Source organism: Cetorhinus maximus, chromosome 8, assembly GCF_964194155.1.
Source record: "Cetorhinus maximus chromosome 8, sCetMax3.hap1.1, whole genome shotgun sequence".
Lineage (NCBI taxonomy): Eukaryota > Metazoa > Chordata > Chondrichthyes > Lamniformes > Cetorhinidae > Cetorhinus > Cetorhinus maximus.
Window position 1 is genome coordinate 11869 of NC_135886.1, and position 23045 is coordinate 34913.

Consider the following 23045-nt stretch of genomic DNA (forward strand, 5'->3'; position numbering starts at 1 on the left):
GGCCTCAACCCATTCTTGCTCTGCAGCCTCCTTCAGGCCTGTGTGTTAGAATACATGCTCTATTCTGCAAGCTCTTGTCTGTTTTATTCCTTCCCCTGCTCCATCTACAATGGCAGAGTCTTCACCTGACTTGACCCGATACTCTTGAGTGCAAGCTCTAAAACGTTCTTTGTCCCATCCTTCAACAGAGTCCCCTCAAATCTTTCCTCTTTGATTATGGTGTCAGCCATCTAGTCAAATTTTCTCCTACTGTTGTACATTGTACTTTTGCATTGAGGAATAGTCAAATTATTTTCATTTGTGTGATTCTCTGCTAATTTATTTATTGATCACAAAATCATTTTGCTGATAAACAAGTAATTTAACACAACAATCAACTTGATAACATTAGAATTCAGCTGTGGTTACTTCCGACACAATCTTACATTATTACACTGAATTCTTGTTAATACAATGACAAACTAGCATAATAGCAAATTTGTTTTCATTTTACCCGCTTTAATTGCTCATTTATATTTTGAGCCAGTATATTGGAGGCAAATGTATTTATTAACATTACATCAATTAAGGCCAATTGCAACAGTTACAATTTTCATCAAAGATCAAACTGTCAACACAAATCATATGGTGGGTTCGTCCACCGTGACACTGGTAATATTTACTAAGGTCAGCTGGGTCAGTATAGAGCCCATCAGCCCTGCCTTGGCAAAATTCAGGAGCTATAGTTATAACAGTTGTTGTGCCGCTGCTTGCTGAAGTGGTATTGACACTAATGGTTGTGGTAGGTGATGTTATATCTGGTGGTGGCTCACACTCTATAAAACAAAATATAATTAGTATTTTAATGATTTGGATTTTATTCTTTGATTAAGGCTTTCATTTACTTGTCAGACTCAATTGCCTCCACAGATAATTACATTGCCACAACAGGATAAGCGACACAAAATATGACAATATGAGATTAAACTTCATATCAGGAAGTTCTCCTTCACAGCAATTTGCATTTGTGTAGCACTTTGAATGCAAAAAGTGCTGCATGGGGTTGGAAGGTAATAGTGAACAACAGTAGGAGAAAATTTGACTAGATGGCTGACACCATAATCAAAGAGGAAAGATTTGAGGGGACTCTGTTGAAGGATGGGACAAAGAATGTTTTAGAGCTTGCACTCAAGAGTATCGGGTCAAGTCAGGTGAAGACTCTGCCATTGTAGATGGAGCAGGGGAAGGAATAAAACAGACAAGAGCTTGCAGAATAGAGCATGTATTCTAACACACAGGCCTGAAGGAGGCTGCAGAGCAAGAATGGGTTGAGGCCGTGGAAGGAATATGAAAACCAGGTTGAGAACTTTGATTTTGCATTGACTTACTGACATCTTCTGCAAAAGTAATTTAAACCATCATTTGTCATTTTAAATCTCTACATTTTTGGGAGCTTGACATTGCCATTATCTGCATCATATTTACATAAGAACATAACGTAAGAATATAAGAAATAGAAGCAGTAGTAGGCTATTTGGCCCTTCATGCCTATGGTACCATATGGTATAATGGCTGATCTTGTACATCAACTCCACCTTCCCAAGCTATCTCCATATGTTTAATTGCCTTAATTCTCAAAAATCTACCAATCTTTATCTTGAATATACTCAATGGTTGTGCATCCACACCCCTATGGAGTAGAGAATTCCAGATATTCATAGCCCTCTTAGTGAAGAATTTTCTCCTCATCCTTGTCCTAAATAGCCAAACACTTATTCTGAGACTGTGACCCCTTTTTCTATATTTCCCAGCCAAGAGAAGGATTTTCTCAGCATCAGATCAACCCCTTAAGAATTGTACAGGTTTCAAAGAAAGAAAGAACAAAGAATAAAGAAAAGTACAGCACAGGAACAGGCCCTTCGGCCCTCCAAGCCTGCGACGATCATATTGCCTGTCAAACTAAAACATTTTGCACTTCCGGGGTCCGTACCCCTCTATTCCCATCCTATTCATGTATTTGCCAAGCTGCCTCTTAAACACCACTATCGTACCTGCTTCCACCACCTCCTCTGGCAGCGAATTCCAGACACTCACTACCCTCTGTGTAAAAAAACTTGCCCTGCACATCTCCTCGATAGTTTTCTCCTCTCACCTTAAGTCTATCTCCCCTAGTAATTGACTCTTCCACCCTGGGAAAAAGCTTCTGACTATCTACTCTGTCCATGCCACTCATAATTTTGTAAACTTCTATCAAGTCGCCCCTCAATCTCCGTTGCTCTAGTGAGAATAATCCGAGTTTCTCCAACCTCTCCTCATAGCTAATAACCTCCAGACCAGGCAGCATCCTGGTAAGATTCCTCTGCACCCTCTCCAATGCCTCCATATCCTTCTGGTAATGTGGCGACCAGAATTGCACGTAATATTCCAAGTGTGGCCTAACCAAGGTTCTATACAGCTGCAGCATGACTTCCCAGCTTTCATACTCAATACCCCTGCCGATGAAGGCAAGCATGCCATATGCCTTCCTGACTACCTTATCCACCTGCATTGCCACTTTCAGTGATCTGTGGACCTGTACACGCAGATCCCTCTGCCCGTCGATACACTTAAGGGTTCTGCCATTTACTGTATAATTCCTGCCTGTATTAGACCTTCCAAAATGCATTACCTCGCATTTGTCCGGATTAAACTCCATCTGCCATTTCTCCGCCCAAGTCTCCAACCGATCTATATCGCGTTGTATCCTTTGACAATCCTCTTCACTATCTGCAACTCCTCCAACCTTAGTGTCGTCTGCAAACTAATTAATTAGCCCAGTTACATTTTCCTCCAAATCATTAATGTAAACTACAAACAGCAAAGGTCCCAGCACTGATCCCTGCAGAACTCCACTAGTCACAGCTCTCCATTCAGAAAAGCACCCTTCCACTGCTACCCTCTGTCTTCTATGACCAAGCCAATTCTGTATCCATCTTGCCAGCTCACCTCTGATCCCGAGCGACTTTACCTTCTGTACCAGTCTGCCATGAGGGACCTTGTCAAAGGCCTTACTGAAATCCATGTATATAACATCCACTGCACTTCCATCGTCGATCATCTTTGTCACTTCCTCGAAAAACTCGATTAAGTTAGTGAGACACGACCTCCCCTTCACAAAACCAGGCTGCCTCTCACTAATACGCCCATTTGCTTCCAAATGGTAGTAAATCCTGTCACAAAGAATCTTCTCCAATAAATTCCCTACCACTGACGTAAGGCTCACCGGCCTGTAATTTACTGGATTATCTTTGCTACCCTTCGTAAACAATGGAATAACATTGGCCACTCTCCAGTCCTCTGGGACCTCACCCGTAATCAGTGAGGATACAAAGATTTCTGTCAAGGCCCCAGCAAACTCCTCCCTTGCCTCCCTCAGTACTCTGAGGTAGATCCCATCTGGCCCTGGGGACTTATCCACCTTAATATTCTTCAAGACGCCTAACACCTCCTCCTTTATGTTCTCAACATGATCCAGGCTATCTACACACTCTTCCCTAGACAAATCGACCGCTAAGTCCTTCACTTTGGTGAATACTGATGAGATGTATTCATTTAGTATCTATCCCATTTCTTCTGGCTCCACACACAGATTCCCACCTCTGTCCCTGAGTGGGCCTACCCTTTCCCTGGCTACCCTCTTGCTTTTTACGTATTTATAAAAGGCCTTGGGATTTTCCTTAATCCTGGTTGCCAGTGACTTTTCATGACCCCTTTTAGCCCTCCTGATTCCTTGCTTAAGTTTCTTCCTACTTTCTTTATATTCTCCACGGGCTTCATCTGTTCCCAGCCTTCTAGCCCTTATGAATGCTTCCCTTTTCTTTTTGACTAATCTCAGAATATCCTTCGTTATCCAAGGTTCCTGAAACTTGCCATGCTTATCCTTCATCCTAGCAGGAACATGCCGGTCCTGAATTCTTATCAACTGACGTTTGAAAGCCCCCCACATGTCAGTTGTTGATTTGCCCTCAAACATCCGCCTCCGGTCTAGATTCCTCAGTTCCTGCCTAATATTGTTATAATTAGCCTTCCCCCAATTAAGCACCTTAACCCGAGGACTCCTGTTATCCTTATCCACCAGTACCTTGAAACTTACTGAATTATGGTCACTTTTCCTGAAATGCTCCCCTACTAAAGCTTCGACCACCTGGCTGGGTTCATTCCCTAATACCAGGTCCAGTATTACCCCTTCCCTAGTTGGACTATCTACATATTGTGTCAGGAAGCCCTCCTGGATGCACCTTACAAATTCTGCACCATCCAAACCCCTAGCACTAAGTGATTCCCAGTCAATATAGGGAAAGTTAAAATCACCCACCACAACAACCCTATTGCTTTTACATCTTTCCAAAATCTGCCTACATAACTGTTCCTCAATCTCCCGCCGGCAATTGGGAGGCCTAGAATAAACCCCTAACATTGTGACTGCACCATTCCTATTCTGGAGCTCTACCCGTATTGCCTCACTGCATGAGCCCTCCGAGGTGTCCTCCTGTCGTACAGCTGTGATATTCCCCTTAACCAGCAGTCCAACTCCCTCACCTCTTCTACATCCCTCTCTATCCTGCCTGAAACATCTAAATCCTGGAACGTTTATCTGCCAATCCTGTCCATCCTTCAACCAAGTCTCTGTAATAGCAATAAGATCATAGTCCCAAGTACTAATCCAAGCTCTAAGCTCATCTGCCTTGCCTGTTATACTTCTCGCATTGAAACAAAAGCATTTCAGACCCCTAGTCCCACTGTGTTCAGTAATTTCTCCCTGCCTGCTCTTCCTTTTAGTTCTACTGGCCATATTCACTGGTTCCCAGTCATTTATTTCACCTGCTGACCATTGCTCTGGTTCCCAGCCCCCTGCCATGCTAGGTTAAACCCTCCCAAGTGACACTAGCAAACCTCGCAGCCAGGATATTGGTGCCCCTCCAGTTTAGATGCAACCCGTCCTTCTTGTACAGGTCCCACCTGCCCCGGAAAAGATCCCACTGATCCAGATATCGGAAACCCTCCCTCTTACACCATCTGTTCAGCCACGTGTTCAGCTGCACTATCTTCCTATTTCTAGCCTCACTGGCACGTGGCACAGGGAGTAATCCTGAGATTACAACCCTAGAGGTCCTGTTTTTTAACTTTCTGCCTAACTCCCTGAGCTCCCGTTGCAGGACCTCATCACCCTTCCTGCCTATGTCGTTAGTACCAATGTGAACACGACCTCTGGCTGTTCTCCCTCCCCCTTCAGAGTGTCCCGTACCCGATCAGAGACATCCTGGACCCTGGTACCAGGGATGCAACATACCATCCTGGTGTCTCTTTCACAACCACAGAAGCACCTATCTGAGCCCCTGACTATAGAGTCTGCCATGACAATTGCTCTTCTGTGCTTTGACCCACCCTGCTGAACAACAGAGACAGCCGTGGTGCCACTGCTCTGGCTACTGCTGTTGTTTTCCCCTGATAGGCCATCCCCCCAACAGTATCCAAAACGGTATACCTGTTAGAGAGGGGGACAGACACAGGGGATTTCTGCACTGACTGCCTGCCCCTTCTAGCGGTCACCCATCTATCTGTTTGCACCTTAGGTGTGACCACATCTGTAAATCTCCTGTCAATGACGCTTTCCGCCACCTGAATGCTCCTAAGTGCATCCAACCACTGCTCCAACCAATCCGTGTGGGTCTGTGAGGAGCTGCAATTGGATACATTTCCTGCAGATGTAGTTGTCCGGGACACTTGAAGCGTCACAGATTTCCTACATCCCACAGGTGAAGCACTTCACCCCAGCAACTGCCATTTCTACAACTATTTAATAAACTAGTTGCAGGGAGCAGAGTCGGAGGGCGGAGTTCCAGAGCAGTGAGTATAAAAACCTGACCTCGGGGATTCGCGGCCTAGTTCCAGGGAGCAGAGTCGGAGGGCGGAGTTCCAGAGCAGTGAGTATAAAAACCTGACCTCGGGGATTCGCGGCCTAGTTCCAGGGAGCAGAGTCGGAGGGCGGAGTTCCAGAGCAGTGAGTATAAAAACCTGACCTCGGGGATTCGCGGCCTAGTTCCAGGGAGCAGAGTCGGAGGGCGGAATTCCAGGGAGCTGAGTATAAAAACCTGACCTCGGGGATTCGCGGCCTAGTTCCAGGGAGCAGAGTCGGAGGGCGGAGGTCCAGAGGGGTGAGTATAAAAACCTGACCTCGGGGATTCGCGGCCTAGTTCCAGGGAGCAGAGTCGGAGGGCGGAGGTCCAGAGGGGTGAGTATAAAAACCTGACCTCGGGGATTCGCGGAATTCGGGTCTTTTAAAAAAAAAAATTGAAAGTGGCGACACGGTAAATCTATTATCTGATTGGCTGGTAGGGAATCTACACTGAATTTGAAACTAAAACATTGTTAAACTAATTAAACCAAATAAATTAATCACTTAATTAATATGTAGTGGGTATCTAGACCAGAATCAGGGGATTAGTGTTCTTAGAATTTAGCTTTTATAGTGGAAATCTAGCCCTAGGGAATGTATAGTTAATAAGGAGTCAATAAGCAGTTATTAGATTTGAATTAATTTATTAAATAGTTGTAGAAATGGCAGTTGCTGGGGTGAAGTGCTTCACCTGGGGGATGTGGGAAATCTGTGACGCTTCAAGTGTCCCGGACAACTACATCTGCAGGAAGTGTACCCAATTGCAGCTCCTCACAGACCCGCATGGATCGGTTGGAGCAGCAGTTGGATGCACTTAGGAGCATTCAGGTGGCGGAAAGAGTCATTGACAGGAGCTTTACAGACGAGGTCACACCCAAGGTACAGATAGATGGGTGACCGCAAGAAGGGGCAGGCAGTCAGTGCAGAAATCCCCTGTGTCTGTCCCCCTCTCTAACAGGTATCCCATTTTGGATACTGTTGAGGGGGATGGCCTATCAGGGGAAAACAACAGCAGTAGCCAGAGCAGTGGCACCATGGCTGTCTCTGTTGTTCGGCAGGGGGAGGGTCAAAGCACAGAAGAGCAATTGTCATAGGGGATTCTATAGTCAGGGGCTCAGATAGGCGCTTCTGTGGTTGTGAAAGAGACACCAGGATGGTATGTTGCCTCCCTGGTGCCAGGGTCCAGGATGTCTCTGATCGGGTACGGGACATTCTGAAGGGGGAGGGAGAACAGCCAGAGGTCGTGGTAACATTGATACTAACGACATAGGCAGGAAGAGTGACGAGGTCCTGCAATGGGAGCTCAGCGAGTTAGGCAGAAAGTTAAAAAACAGGACCTCTAGGGTTGTAATCTCAGGATTACTCCCTATGCCACATGCCAGTGAGGCTAGAAATAGGAAGATAGTGCAGCTGAACACGTGGCTGAACAGATGGTGTAGGAGGGAGTGTTTCCAATATCTGGATCAGTGGGATCTCTTCTGGGGCAGGTGGGACCTGTACAAGAAGGACGGGTTGCATCTAAACTGGAGGGGCACCAATATCCTGGCTGCGAGGTTTGCTAGTGTCACTTGGGAGGGTTTAACCTAGTATGGCAGGGGGCTGGGAACCAGAGCAATGGTCAGCAGGTGAAATAAATGACTGGGAACCAGTGAATATGGCCAGTAGAACTAAAAGGAAGAGCAGGCAGGGAGAAATTACTGAACACAGTGGGACTAGGGGTCTGAAATGCTTTTGTTTCAATGCAAGAAGTATAACAGGCAAGGCAGATGAGCTTAGAGCTTGGATTAGTACTTGGCACTATGATCTTATTGCTATTACAGAGACTTGGTTGACGGATGGACAGGATTGGCAGATAAACGTTCCAGGATTTAGATGTTTCAGGCAGGATAGAGAGGGATGTAGAAGAGGTGGGGGAGTTGGACTGCTGGTTATGGGGAATATTACAGCTGTACGACAGGAGGACACCTCGGAGGGCTCATGCAGTGAGGCAATACGGGTAGAGCTCCAGAATAGGAATGGTGCAGTCACAATGTTGGGGGTTTTATTCTAGGCCTCCCAATTGCCGGCGGGAGATTAAGGAACAGTTATGTAGGCAGATTTTGGAAAGATGTAAAAGCAGTAGGGTTGTTGTGGTGGGTGATTTTAACTTTCCCTATATTGACTGGGAATCACTTAGTGCTAGGGGTTTGGATGGTGCAGAATTTGTAAGGTGCATCCAGGAGGGCTTCCTGAGACAATATGTAGATAGTCCAACTAGGGAAGGGGCAATACTGGACCTGGTATTAGGGAATTAACCCAGCCAAGGGGTCGATATTTCGGTAGGAGAGCATTTCGGGAAAAGTGACCATAATTCACTAAGTTTCAAGGTACTGGTGGATAAGGATAACAGGAGTCCTCGAGTTAAGGTGCTTAATTGGGGGAAGGCTAATTATAACAATATTAGGCAGGAACTGAGGAATCTAGACTGGAGGCGGATGTTTGAGGGCAAATCAACAACTGACATGTGGGGGGCTTTCAAACGTCAGTTGATAAGAATTTAGGACCGGCATGTTCCTGCTAAGATGAAGGATAAGCATAGCAAGTTTCAGGAACCTTGGATAACGAAGGATATTCTGAGATTAGTCAAAAAGAAAAGGGAAGCATTCATAAGGGCTAGAAGGCTGGGAACAGATGAAGCCCGTGGAGAATATAAAGAAAATAGGAAGAAACTTAAGCAATGAGTCAGGAGGGCTAAAAGGGGTCATGAAAAGTCACTGGCAACCAGGATTAAGGAAAATCCCAAGGCCTTTTATACATACGTAAAAAGCAAGAGGGTAGCCAGGGAAAGGATAGGCCCACTCAGGGACAGAGGCGGGAATCTGTGTGTGGAGCCAGAAGAAATGGGATAGATGCTAAATGAATATATCTCATCAGTATTCAACAAAGAGAAGGACTTAGGAGTCGATTTGTCTAGGGAAGAGTGTGTAGATAGCCTGGATCATGTTGAGAACATAAAGGAGGAGGTGTTAGGCGTCTTGAAGAATATTAAGGTGGATAAGTCCCCAGGGCCAGATGGGATCTACCTCAGAGTACTGAGGGAGGCAAGGGAGGAGTTTGCTGGGGCCTTGACAGAAATCTTTGTATCCTCACTGATTACGGGTGAGGTCCCAGAGGACTGGAGAATGGCCAATGTTATTCCATTGTTTACGAAGGGTAGCAAAGATAATCCAGTAAATTACAGGACGGTGAGCCTTACGTCAGTGGTCGGGAAATTATTGGAGAAGATTCTTTGTGACAGGATTTACTACCATTTGGAAGCAAATGGGCGTATTAGTGAGAGGCAGCCTGGTTTTGTGAAGGGGAGGTCGTGTCTCACTAACTTAATCGAGTTTTTCGAGGAAGTGACAAAGATGATCGACGATGGAAGTGCAGTGGATGTTATATACATGGATTTCAGTAAGGATTTTGACAAGGTCCCTCATGGCAGACTGGTACAGAAGGTAAAGTCGCTCGGGATCAGAGGTGAGCTGGCAAGATGGATACAGAATTGGCTTGGTCATAGAAGACAGAGGGTAGCAGTGGAAGGGTGCTTTTCTGAATGGAGAGCTGTGACTAGTGGAGTTCTGCAGGGATCAGTGCTGGGACCTTTGCTGTTTGTAGTTTACATAAATGATTTGGAGGAAAATGTAACTGGGCTAATTAGTAAGTTTGCAGATGACACTAAGGTTGGAGGAGTTGCAGATAGTTAAGAGGATTGTCAAAGCATACAACAGCATATAGCTCGGTTGGAGACTTGGGCGGAGAAATGGCAGATGGAGTTTAATCCGGACAAATGAGAGGAAATGCATTTTGGAAGGTCTAATACAGGTAGGAATTATACAGTAAATGGCAGAACTCTTAAGTGCATCGAAAGGCAGAGGGATCTGGGTGTACAGGTCCACAGGTCACTGAAATTGGCAACGCAGGTGGATAAGGTAGTCAGGAAGGCATATGGCATGCTTGCCTTCATTGGCAAGGGTATTGAGTATAAAAGCTGGGAAGTCATGCTGCAGCTGTATAGAACCTTGGTTAGGCCACACTTGGAATATTGCTTGCAATTCTGGTCGCCACATTACCAGAAGGATATGGAGGCGTTGGAGTGGGTGCAGTGGAGGTTTACCAGGATGCTGCCTGGTCTGGAGGTTATTAGCTATGAGGAGAGGTTGGAGAAACTCAGATTGTTCTCACTAGAGCAACGGAGATTGAGGGGCGACTTGATAGAAGTTTACAAAATTATGAGTGGCATGGACAGAGTAGATAGTCAGAAGCTTTTTCCCAGGGTGGAAGAGTCAATTACTAGGGGACATAGATTTAGGGTGAGAGGAGAAAACTATAGGGGAGATGTGCAGGGCAAGTTTTTTACGCTGAGGGTAGTGAGTGTCTGGAATTCGCTGCCAGAGGAGGTGGTGGAAGCAGGTACGATAGTGGTGTTTAAGAGGCAGCTTGACAAATACATGAATAGGATGGGAATAGAGGGATACGGACCCCGGAAGTGCAAAATGTTTTAGTTGACGGGCAATATGATCGGCGCAGGCTTGGAGGGCCGAAGGGCCTGTTCCTGTGCTGTACTTTTCTTTATTTTTTGTTCTTTATTAATTTAAATCTAGCAACTGCTTATTGACTCCTTATTAACTATACATTCCCTAGGGCTAGATTTCTACTATAAATGCTAAATTCTAAGAACAGCAATCCGCTGATTCTGGTCTAGTTACCCTCTACTTATTAATTAAGTTATTAATTTATTTGGTTTAATTAGTTTAACAATGTTTTAGTTTTAAATTCAGTGTGGATTCTGTACCAGCCAATCAGGTCACAGATTTACCGTGACGCCACTCTTAATTTTTTTTTAAGACCCGTGGTCCACGAATCCCCGAGGTCAGGTTTTTATACTCACCTCTCTGGAACTCCGCCCTCCGACTCTGCTCCCTGGAACTAGGACGCGAATCCCCGAGGTAAGGTTTTTATACTCACCTCTCTGGAACACTGCCCCCCGACTCTGCTCCCTGGAACTCAATGCGATCACTTCTCAGTCTTCTAAACTCCAGGGAATATCGGCCTAGTCTACTTAATCACTCCTCATAGGACAATCTCCTCATCTCAGGAAGCAGTCTAGTGAACCTTTGTTGTACTACCTCAAGGTCAAATATTACATTCCTTACGTAAGGGGATGAAATCTCCGCACTGTGCCCCAGGTGTAGCCAGTTTAATTGTACTAAAACTTCTTTACTCATATCAATCTGCTTGATATATAAGAGTATTGATATATACTCTTATTTATCAATCTGCAAGAAAAGCTAATGTGCGATTAGCCTTTCTGTAGATGTTTGCAATAACATTACTCAACCTTGCATGACATTTCACTTGAACAGTCAAGACAAAATGTAGCCATTAGGTAGGAGCTGGGTTAGTAACTAAGGAGAAGGGGCTGGTGATCCAAATTACGGGAATGCTAGTCTAGCAGTTATATTGCTAGACTGTTAAACCAGTTGTCTGGGCTAATGATCTGGATGTATAAGTTCAAATCCCTCCATAGCAGCTGGGGAATTTAAATTCAAATAATTAAATAAGTCATTTATATTAGTAATGGTGAGCCTGTAACTATCACATTGTTGCAGAAATCTATCTGGATCACTCATGTCTTCTAGGGAAGGAACTGTCTGGCCTACATGTGGCTTTGGACCCACAGGAAGGGAGGTTTACTCTGAAGTGGCTGACCAAGTCACTTCGTTGTATTCAAGAATTTGGCTTTCCACCACCTGCTCAAGGGCAATTAGGAATGGACACTAAATGCTGGTCTTGCCAGTGATGCTGGGGACCTCCACAGGAGGCCGAGATGGATTGTCCAATTGGCACTTCTGGCTGAAGACTGTTGCGAATTCTTCAGCCTTTTCCTTTGCACTGATGTGCTGGGCTCCTCCATCATTGAAGATGGGGATATCTGTGGAGCCTCCTCCTCCAGTGAATTGGTTAATTATCCACCACCATTCATGACTGGATGTGGCAGGACCGCAGAGCTTAGATCTGATCTGTTGGTTGTGGAACCGCTTAGCCCTGTATATTACTTGCTGCTTATGCTGTTTGGCACGCAAGGAATCCTGTGTTGTAGCTTCAGCAGGTTGGCACCTCATTTTTAGGTATGCCTGGTGCTGCTCCTGGCATGCCCTCCTGCACTCTTCATTGAACCAGGGTTGATCTCCTGGCTTGTTGGTAATGATAGAGTGGGGGATATGCCAGGCCATGAGGTTGCAGATTGTGGTTGTATATAATTCTGCTGCTGCTGATGGCCCACAGCGCCTCATGGGTGCCGAGTCTTGAGTTGCTAAACCTGTTCAAAACCTATCCAATTTAGCATGGTGGTAGTGCCACACAACACGATGGAGGGTATCCCCAATGTGAGGAGGGCTTGGTCTCCACAAGGACACTCCTAATGATACTATCACGGATAGATGAATCTGCAGCACGCAAGTTGGCAAGGATTATGTCAAGTACGTTTTCCCTCTTGTTGGTTCCCTCACCACTTGCCACAGACCCAGTCTAGTAGCTATGTCCTTTAGGACTCAGCCAGCTCGGTCTGTGGTGGTGCTACCGAGCCACTTTTGGTGATGGACATTGAAGTCTTCCACCAAGAGTACATTCTATGCCCTTGCCAACCTCAACTCTTCCTCCAAGTGGTGTTCAACATGGAGGAGAACTGATTCATCAACTGAGGAGGTGCGGTACATGGTAATCAGCAGGAGGTTTCCTTGCACATGTTTGACCTGATGTCATGAGACTTCATGGGGACCAGAGTCTATGTTGATGTCTCCCAGGGCAACTCCCTCCCAATTGTATGCCACTGTGCCAGGTATGTCCTGCTGTTGGGGCAGGACAAACCCAGGGATGGTGATGGTGGTGTCTGGGACATGATCTTTAAAGTATGATTCCATGATTTTGATTATGTCAGGCTGTTGCTTGTCTAGCCTGTGAAACAGCTCTCCCAATTTTGGCACTAGCCCCCAGATGTTGGAGAACTTTTCAGGGCCAGCAGGGCTAGTTTTGCCATTGTCCAGTGCCTAGGTCAAACCAGGCGGTGGTCCGTCCGGTTTCAATCCTTTTTATTGGCTTTTTAACCCAACAAGAAAGGGGGCACTGCTAGACTTGGTGCTTGGGAATGAGGTGGGCCAAATAGATCAAGTGACGGTGGGGGAACATTTACGGAACAGTGATCATTGTATCATAAGGTTTAGGATGACGGTGGAAAATGACATTGGTCAATCCAGGGTAAGAATAATCAACTGGCAGAGAGCGGACTTCAGTGGGGCAAGAACGGAGCTGGGCCAGACAGACTGGAACCAAAGGATGGCAGGAAAAACAGTAGCTGAACAATGCGCTACCTTCAAAGAGGAGATGGTTTGGCACAGTCAAGGTGTGTTCCCTCAAAAGGGGAGGGTAGGACAAACAAATCCAGAGCTCCCTGGATGACAAAGGAGAAAGAAATTAAGTTAAAGAAGAAAAAGTACACTTACAACAGGGGTCAGGTAGCAAATACAATTGAGAACCAAGCTGAATACAGAAGATTCAGGAGGGATGTGAAAAAGCAAATATGAGAAGCAAAGAGGGATTATGAAAAAATAACTGGAAGCTGACATAAAAGGAAATCCCAAAGTCTTCTATAAGCACATCATTAGTAAAAGGTGGTAAAAGGTGGAGTCGGGCCGATTAGGGACCAAAAAGGGAATTTACACATAGAAGCAAGAGGCATGGCTGAGGTGTTAAATAAATATTTTGCATCTGTCTTTACCTATGAGGCAGATGCTGCCCAGGCCATGGTGACAGAGGAAGAAACTCAGTCACTAGAAGGGTTTAAAATTGATAAGGACGAGGTACTTAAATTTGATAAGGCACCAGGACCGGATGAGATGCATCCAAGAATATTGAAGGACGTGAAAGTGGAAATTGCAGAGACACTGGCCATAATCTTTCAATGTTCCCTGGATTTGGGGGAGGTGCCAGAGGACTGGAGAATTGCAAACATGAAGTCCTTGTTCAAAAAAGGTTGCAAAGATCTGCCCTGCAATTACAGACCAGTCAGTTTAACTTTGGTGGTGGAGGAACTTCTGGGAACAATTATTTGGGATAGAATTAATAGTCACATGGAAAAATATGGATTGATTCAGAAGAGTCAGCCTGGATTTGTTAAAGGAAAATTGTTTCTAACTAACTTGCTAGAGTTTTGTGAAGAGGTAACAGATGGTTGATGAGGGCAAGGCTGTTGATATGGTGTATGGGCTTCCAAAAGGCGTTTGATACGGTGACACACAACAGATTTGTGAGGAAAGTTATAAGTCATGGAATAAAAGGGACAATAGCAACGTGGATAAAAAAAATTGGCTAAGGGATAGGAAACAGTGAGTAATAGTTAATGGGTATTTTTTTGGGCTGGAAGAAGGTTTGTAGAGGAGTTCCCCAGGGGTCAGTATTGGGACCCTTGCTTTTCCTGATACATATAAATGATCTAGATCTTGGTGTGCAGCGGACAATTTCAAAATTTGAGGACAAAACTTGGGAGAATTGTAGACTGTGAAGAGGACAATGGAGGACTTCAAAGGGACATTGACACATTGGTGGAGTAGGCAGATAGTTGGTGTGTGAAGTTCAATGTGGAGAAGTGTGGGGTGATGCACTTTGGTGCAAAGAACATGGAGAGACAGTGTAAAATAAAGGATACTGTTCTAAAGGGTGTGGAGGAGCAGAGAGACCTGGGCCTATATGTAACATGAGTCATTAAAGGTGGCACGACAGGTAGAGACAGCTGTTTCTAAAGCATACAGTATTATAGGCTTTATTAACAGGGGCATAGAGTATAAGAGCAGGGAGGTTATGATGAACTTATATAAGACACTGGTTAGACCTCAGCTGAAGTATTGTGTACAGTTCTGGCCACCACACTGTAGGAAGGATTTGAATGCATTGGAGAGAGTGCAGAAGAGGTTTACGAGAATGGTTCCAGGGATGAGACACATCATTAATGAGAAAAGATTGGAGAAGTTGGGATTATTTTCCTTGGAGAGAAGAAGGCTAAGAGGAGACTTGATATAAGTTTTCAAAATCATGAGGGTTCTAGACAGAGTAGATAGGGAGAAACTGTTCCTGCTCATAAATGGATCACGACCCCCAGAGGGCCCAATTTTAAAGTGTTTTGCAAAAGAAGCAAATGTGAGGTGAGAAAAAACTTTTTCACCCAGCGAGTGGTTCAGGTCTGGAATGCACGGCCTGGAAGTGTGGTGGAGGCAGGTTCAATTGAGAGGACATAGGAGGTTATTTCAATAGAAACAATGTGCAGGGTTACGGAGATTAAAATGTTAAGTTAAAATGCTCAGAGAGCCAATGCAGACATGATGGGCCGAATGGCCTCCTTCTCTGCTGTAGCAATTCTGTGATTCTATGATCCATGAAGAACCATGATCACACCTTCAACCTCCACACAGAATTTACATTTTTGGCCTCCAATTGGCTTAGTTTTCCTCTTATTATTTATATATTGATAAACCATTTTTGAGTTTCCCTTGATTTTAATAATCAATCATTTTGATTCCCTCTCTTTGATTTCCTAATTTTCTTTTTAATTTAACTCACCCCTGCATTTACTATCCTCCTCAGGGCTTTCTATAGCATTGAACTCTTGGACTGGGATTTTCTGTGCCCACTGGTGTCGGGCGTGTTCGGTGGGGTGAGCGGACAATATGGCGAGAAGGCCAGAAACCAGTTTCACGACATTGTGAAACCAGTTTGCGATCGTCCGCTGAATCCATCAGTGGTGAGCCATGTTCCTGCTGCCGGACGTTGGGAACCTCATTGTAACACGTCAGCATCTCATTGTAAGGCCAGCCCGCCGGACTCAATCCCCTCCCCCCTCCCCACCGCTGGATCATCTGCCCACGTCGGCTGGAAAACACACCGACGTGTTTCACAACAGCATATATAAGACACGCACTTGGTGGGCTGCACTTTGCTTGAGTCTTCGAGGTTTGTTTTCCTCCCTTGCTTTGGTCAGCACTCTCAGTCATCAGCGCCAGGCTTCACAGACAGCACCACATCACTTTTAGGGGAGCTCATGCGTAGGTCTCTACCTACCAGGTCAGCCATATCTGGGTGGCTTTTCAACAGCTGCAGGGCAAGGTCTTGCCTGGGGAAGGGTGAGAAATGGCCTTAGGCAAGGGAAGAGGCTACAGGGCAGGGCTGTACCTGGGGAAGGGGATACCCCAGAGTGTGTGTGGGGGCACATGTTGATCTGTGCAAGTGGACTCAAGATGGTGAAGGCTTTGTAACAGGAAATAAGTGTAAGCCTAAGGTTTGTTAACATATCGGAGCTTGTAGCAAATTCAAGTTTAGTTGGGCTACATATAATCATTTATTTCCTTTCAATTAAGACCATTGGAGGTCTGCCTGAAGGCGAGCCCTTGGCTTATTGTCGGCTTCGCTCTGAGCCCTTTGCCCTTGGCAGTTTTTTGTCAGTGCTGATTTGCCATTGCCTATCATTCTCAGGGGCAGGGCAAGGAGGCAGGTCCCTAGTCTACCTCGGCTTGGGAATGGGAAACCAACCCACACGGTTTGCATTAATCTGAACCACGTGCTTACCATCTAGCCAATGGAACCATCAGGCCCTCTATAATAATTTATACAAACCATCAATGCTAAGGAGTGTCTTCAATGTGTTGATCAAAGGGTAAACTCCTTGACCGCATTTAGTTCCACTGAAATCATCCAGATCTACAGTCCACACCATGGCACCTCCAAAGCTATTATCTTTCAGCCACTGAGTCTACAGGTAAAAAGGTACAAAAATACAATTAAAAAGCATTAAATAAAATGGGCATTTTATTGGAGACCCTAATGCTTTTCCTTCTAAAAAAAATTATATTGGTTGATAAATATATTGGCCCTCCTATACATCTGAAAAGTACTCAGTTGCTAAGCATAAGGGAGAGATAAAAGGAATTGGAGATCCTTGATATGTTTACATTGCTTTGAGATTTCTGGGTCTCCCTGCAGAAGAGGAAGAACACATCAGTGACTTCTTTAAAAATTGGACAGTCTTAATGAACCAGTTTCCAAGCTGATGATTGAGAAAAGTGCTATCAGTTTACCCTTATTAACAAATAAAGCTATTTAATGGTGATCTGTGTTGATCTCGGCTGGTACTGAACTGTAACTTGAATACTCATGGCATATATATGAAATTATATATGAAATTATATATGAAATTATGGAGACAGATTAATAGCACGTACTTTGGTTATAAAGCTCTGCTGATTGTCATATCCAACCCACTGATTACCCTTGAATGCATAAGGAACCTTCTGGTCTTCAATCACCTCTGAGGTAGCAATTTTCAAAAATGTACAGATCTGCCAATCAAAATCAATAAGCATTGTTAACATAGAGAACAAATTAATCTTGCTATCCCTTAGTTTCAGTCCCATTTATACTCAGTATTTAGTCAATGCCTATTGTTAATTAATAAAAGATATTTAGTTGTAACAACAGCTATTACAAAAAATTAAAGGGATATTGAATATTTAATGGGTTTGGTATTAGATTTTTAACACTAACAATAATAATCAACCACAAAGGGATGGGGGATTTATCATCTTATCAAGTCTTTTTTAAGGTTATATACTGTAAAATTTGTGAATTGTCATACTCTATCATACAAAAATTATCATTTTTTGTGCCTTTCTAATAAATATTGTTACAGACAGGGCAGCAGGGAGCTGGCTGAACCCTGTTCCCTTCCCAACTGTAATTTGTAAGCTTTTGAGAGGAAGATGTGTGTTGTGTGCTTTTTAACCCCTGAGGGTGTTGACTGACTACCCAGCAACAAGCTTCTTGTCGTGGGTGGAAATAAAGAAAGAGGATTGTTTATTGAGACTGACCCCAAAATCTAACGCTACAGCACTCACTCACACAGTCACAAACATAAACACACTCAAGGAGAGTACAGTTGAAATATAAGCTTATATTTCACCCCTTTCCTATTTTTACTTAGTTCTGTTGAAGGGTCATGAGGACTCGAAACGTCAACTGTGCTCTCCTCTGCCGATGCTGCCAGACCTGCTGAGTTTTTCCAGGTATTTCTGTCTCTGTTTTTGTTCTCTCCTGAAGGGTTGTTGAGGCGAATTCAAAGCTGAAGTCATAAGCCAAAGTTGTTTCAGGATTCTCTCAAAGAGATGCACTTTCAAAGTTAGTTGCTTGTCGTCTCATTACCAGGAGGCCCGTTTGCTATATTGGTGGACCGGAAAAGGAACAGGCTTGGAGAACTTACAGTGTTCCAGCCTCCGATTCTTTTAAGGCCCAGGCATTACTGTCCTTTCTGCTCCGCCTGCCTTTCTGTAGACAGGATTTAGAGATTAAATGGGACAAACATGGTTCCCTCACAATGTGACTCCTCACAATTGCAAGTTTTTTTTCAAATATGGTGATGGTCTTAGGCTGATTCAGCACATCCTGGTTTATTGTTGCCAGACATTCACCCTAAGGGGTTTAAGAAATCACTTTTTTAGTTTCAAAACCGACCCATTCTATTTGAGACAAAAACAAAAGCAAAAATAGCTGGAAAAACTCAGCAGGTCTGACAGCATCTGCGGAGAGGAAGACAGAGTTAATGTTTCGAGTCCGTATGACCCTTCATCAGAACTAAAGAGAAATAGAAATGTGGTGAAATATAAGCTGTTTAAGGGGGTTGGGACAGGTGGAGCTGGATAGCGGGCCAGTGATAGGTGGAGGAAAAGAAGAGGTTGCCAAAGATGTCATAGACAAAAGGACAAAGGGGTGTTGTCGGTGGTGATATCAGCTAAAGGATGTGCTAATGGTGACATTAGAAAGCAGGACGAGCAAGGTACAGATAGCCCTAGTGGGGGTGGGGTAAGGGGAAGGGATCGAAATAGGCTAAAAGGTGGAGATAAAACAATGGATGGAAATGAATTTTAAAACAGTAATCGAAATAGGTGGGAAAAGAAAAATATATTTTAAAAATATATAAATTATTAGAAAAAAGGGGAATCGGAAAGGGGGTGGGGATGGAGGAGAGAGTTCATGGTCTGAAGTTGTTGAACTCAATATTCATTCCGGAAGGCTGTAAAGTGCCTAGTCGGAAGATGAGGTGCTGTTCCTCCAGTTTGCGTTGAGCTTCACTGGAACATTGCAGCAAGCCAAGGACGGACATGTGGGCATGAGAACAGGGTGGAGTGTTGAAATGACAAGCGACAGGGAGGTCTGGATCATGCTTGCGGACAGACCGAAGGTTTGCTTTTATCCATTCTATTTGAGAATGTTTTTTTATGGTCTCAGGATGGGTGTAGTTGACGTCTCTTAGTCTGGAATGTATCCCTTTGTCCTTGTGAGACAGTGAGGCAGTTTTCTGATACATAAACCAAGCCTTCTGACCTTTGGCAGCCATCTTTGCAGCACATGGTCCACTTTTTAAAAGAAACATCAACTTCAAAGAGTCCACATTGAATAAAGTTCAGATCTTAAAAGTTAGGAATATGATATATCTTTACTTGCTTATAATATCTTATAATATCTTATATATTGGGGTATATATATTATCACATATATAGAGATGCTACATTTACTTTATTATAATGTGTTATACCAGTGCAGGCATGAAGATATTACAGTTTTAAAAAAAAACATTTTTCCTTCTGAAATTGACTAAGATGCCTGCTGAGAACTCACCTGATGTTTGCAACTTCAACAGTCCAGTTAGCTTTCAGGAAAGTTCCAAATTAGATTATAATGGGCAGGGGTCTTCCTTGCATGGACATGCCTAAACAGCACTCTTCTGTGGAATTTCACACTTGCTATGTCAATGTTTATTCCAAAAACAGGGACAATAAACTCCCAAACTCTCTGACACCAGGTCTGCCATGCAACAAAGGAGAGCCATGGAGACTGATTATCTTAAATTAAGTGCTAAGACCACTATCTACCTTCTACTGGACATCAATGGCTTTTGACAATGTGACTGAAACTTCTTCACTATGAAAGGCCATAATCTGCCTTCCATCATGTATCACTGGCCATTTGCCATGTGATTGAAATTGCTCTCTGATTTTGAAGTCCTTTTGTCCAAAAACTGAGAGACTGTGGACTCTGCAGAACACCAGCAACAACATCGCAGTTGCAAAGAGACCTGTGAACCTTAAAGCCTTTTAAAAGCCTTCTCCAATCTGTTTCAAACGGCTCTGAGTTCATCTGTAGGAAACAGCACCTCTGGTTACAGCAGTCATTAGGGTCTGTCCACACGACCTGCTGAACAGTCTTTACTTGGGAGGAACCCTGTAGTTAATCTGGGTTTGACCCAGCCATCTAAATTTACCTGAAATTCAATTCCAAGATGGGACATGCTCCCTTCTTCACTGAACTGTCAGAGACATGTGAACTGCTAACCATTCTGTTTGGCTTTAATATTTGAAGACGTGCACTACTGTCTTTAATTGTATCTTTCCTGGGTGTGTTTGTTGTGTGATTAATTTAGTGATCAACTGTTCTAGAGTCAGTGTGTGAATAAATAATCCTTCCTGTTGAAATCCGGTCTGCTGCTGTTGACTTTTAAATTGACTGCACACTAACAGGGGTTCGAGAATACTCACCAGTCTGATCACAATTAAACAACACTGTTAAAGACAGAAAGGAAAGGGCATTGGGAGTTTCAGTCTATCTCTCCACCGTCTGTAACACATGTGTTCTGCAGAGTATGAAAACACAAGTGGAATGAAATAGAAAGTGCAGAAATATGACTAGTGCTGTTTATGGGACTGAATGGAGATATTAAGACCAATTTTCTGCTTCCACACATCTGCTGGGGACTATCACATGATAGGGAAACCTTGCCCTTGCTTCCCCATAACGGTTTGTCATTTCATTTGGAAAATTAGACTTGAGTAGTTAAATATTTTTTATTAAAATCATGCATCATGCTTTGTGACACATTGATAACCCTTCAAGATTCAGGTTGGTTCTGCTCCACTGGTGACAATCTGAGCCCAGCATCAGGGCTTAAGCACTTGAGCATTACTGAGAGGCTGCCATGTTGTTGGACGTTCTGCCCTGTAATGAGATGTTCAGCCAGCTCTGTTGGTTCAGATCATCTGGCAAAGTTTGAGGAAGAGAATGCAGTTACTGTCCTCTCATGACCTGACATTCCAATGAACAGCATCGCTGGAGCAGATTAGCTGGACATTTGCGGCATTGCTGGGATCTTGCTGTGTGCTAAATCAGGGGTTCTCAACTTCTTAGCTTCAGAGGCTTCCTCCCACATTATAAAGTTCCACAGATCCCCCTGTAACAGAAGCCACTCTGTCTCTTCCCTCTTCACAATGCTGGGCCAGGGCCCGCTGCTCAGTCAGGTTTTTATTTACAATTTCAAACGCTGGGAGAAAAGGCGCCTCCATCTTCAGGTGCCTCCTCTCTCTCTTATCTGAAAGGGCAGCTTGTACTTCTTCAGTACTGGAGGGCCCGCAGCAGCTTTCAGGCCTTGACCATCACCTTAATTCAATGCTGAGCTTGACGTTTGGCGACTAATTAGCCCAACGAGGAGAAACTCCCAGCTGGGTGATGCTCCCCACTTAGGGCTAAATACTACCGGGGCGGGGGCAGATGGCACATGCACCCTTCACGCCAGCCTGCCCCGCAGACTGAAATCATTGCAGGCCGGCTAAGTAAGGGCTGCGTGGGACTTTTGCCCCTCACTGGGGAGAAGCCCTGCCCTCGGGAGCTGCCAGCCAGTCCGTTTGCCGGCAGCTTTATCAGCCTAGAGTATGTTAGTGGGGACTGCGAGGGCTGCAAGAGGAGGAGGGAGAAGGTGGGAGAGGGGTTTGCGCTGTGGGTGAAAAGGGTGGGGTCCTATTTTAGAGGGGGTGCCCATCCACCACGCCCCCCACTGATCGGCAAAGGACAGCCCCCGAACATAGAACTCCCCCCTTCCTTCCCACTCTTTGAAAAGATTATTGAAAAAATTGGGCTGCCCACTCCAGCCCGACTGCCCACGCCAAAGGTTTTCTGGCCTGGGCAGCGTATTTTCAGGGTCAATTGGCTTGGTAACAAGGCTAATTGGCCCTTGGTTATTTATTTAAATATGGCGGGCAGGCTGCTGATTTCGGGGGAGGAGTTCGGGTGTGTGTTGGAACGTGGCATTGCTGGGATCTTGCTGTGTGCTAAATCAGGGCTTCTCAACCTCTTAGCTTTAGACCCTACCCCCACAACTGGCGGGACACATAAAATGCAGCCTCTTGTCTGGGGTCCTGACCCCCATTGGACTCTGACACTAGCATTTGGAAGCCTGTGGTGAAAATCCTGGCCTACGTTTCTACTCAATTTGATCCTGAACACGTTCAACTTAAGATAAACTTCAGAGAATTGATCATGGGATAAATAAATCACATTTGCTGCAAAATTACCTCATAGTAGGCCCAGAATCCAGTCTCCCGGGTTAATTGGCCCGCTTGGCCAGCCCCAGTTACTGGAGCTCCAACACCTGTTTGGGAAGTGCTAAGGGTGAAGCTACGTCCGTATGTTGCAAATCCAACAATTAGCTTATCTGCTGGGGTACCACCGTCTCTCCAGTATTTTACAGCATAGTCCTGCAAAATAATTTAACTTGATAGCTTTATTGAGGTTTTGCAAATTAAAAAAATGTTTTGTTCTGACTTATCAGTAAAATATTACAGCAATAATGAAGAACGTTGAGATATAGTTTCACATACTTACAACATTAAAGTAGATAAATTTTCCTTGGTCTGCAGAGCCGTGATACAGAGGGCTATTGTGCCCAGTGACATTATCCCAGGCCCCATGAAAATCATATGTCATCACACAGATAAAGTCTAGATATCTGTTGGAAGAAGGTCACTGCATGAAGCATTACAATGCAAAGTTCTTTTTAATCATTAATTGTAATAATAATTATAAATTTTACTAGGTCAGCGGTTCCAATAGACTGATTACTAGTCAAAGCTCCAGGTTTGATCCTATCCTTTGACGATTGGAGCGAAGACAACTCGATGACAGTTTCTCATTAAGCCACCAGATGGCAGTGTCCACCAGGTTGGTGAAGAGTATCTCAGACAAT

At 44.5% G+C, this 23045-nt stretch overlaps 1 protein-coding gene across 2 annotated transcripts in view; it reads right to left on the reverse strand.

The window, feature by feature from the left end:
* Nucleotides 1-335: 335 nt before the first annotated feature.
* The window catches only part of LOC144683350 (acidic mammalian chitinase-like), a 35301-nt gene continuing 12591 nt past the window's right edge, over nucleotides 336-23045 (reverse strand). The window contains exons 5-9 of one of the 2 annotated variants that reach the window (XM_078546284.1): nucleotides 22685-22808; nucleotides 22375-22557; nucleotides 17203-17319; nucleotides 16598-16733; nucleotides 336-815 (exon numbers count right to left, since the gene is read on the reverse strand). In XM_078546284.1, coding sequence (XP_078402410.1) covers nucleotides 565-815; nucleotides 16598-16733; nucleotides 17203-17319; nucleotides 22375-22557; nucleotides 22685-22808 — 811 coding nt within the window. In that variant the 3' untranslated portion in view covers nucleotides 336-564. Of the gene's footprint in view, nucleotides 816-13305; nucleotides 13386-16597; nucleotides 16734-17202; nucleotides 17320-22374; nucleotides 22558-22684; nucleotides 22809-23045 lie in introns of those variants that run through there. The other variant, XM_078546285.1, reaches the window with a different exon arrangement.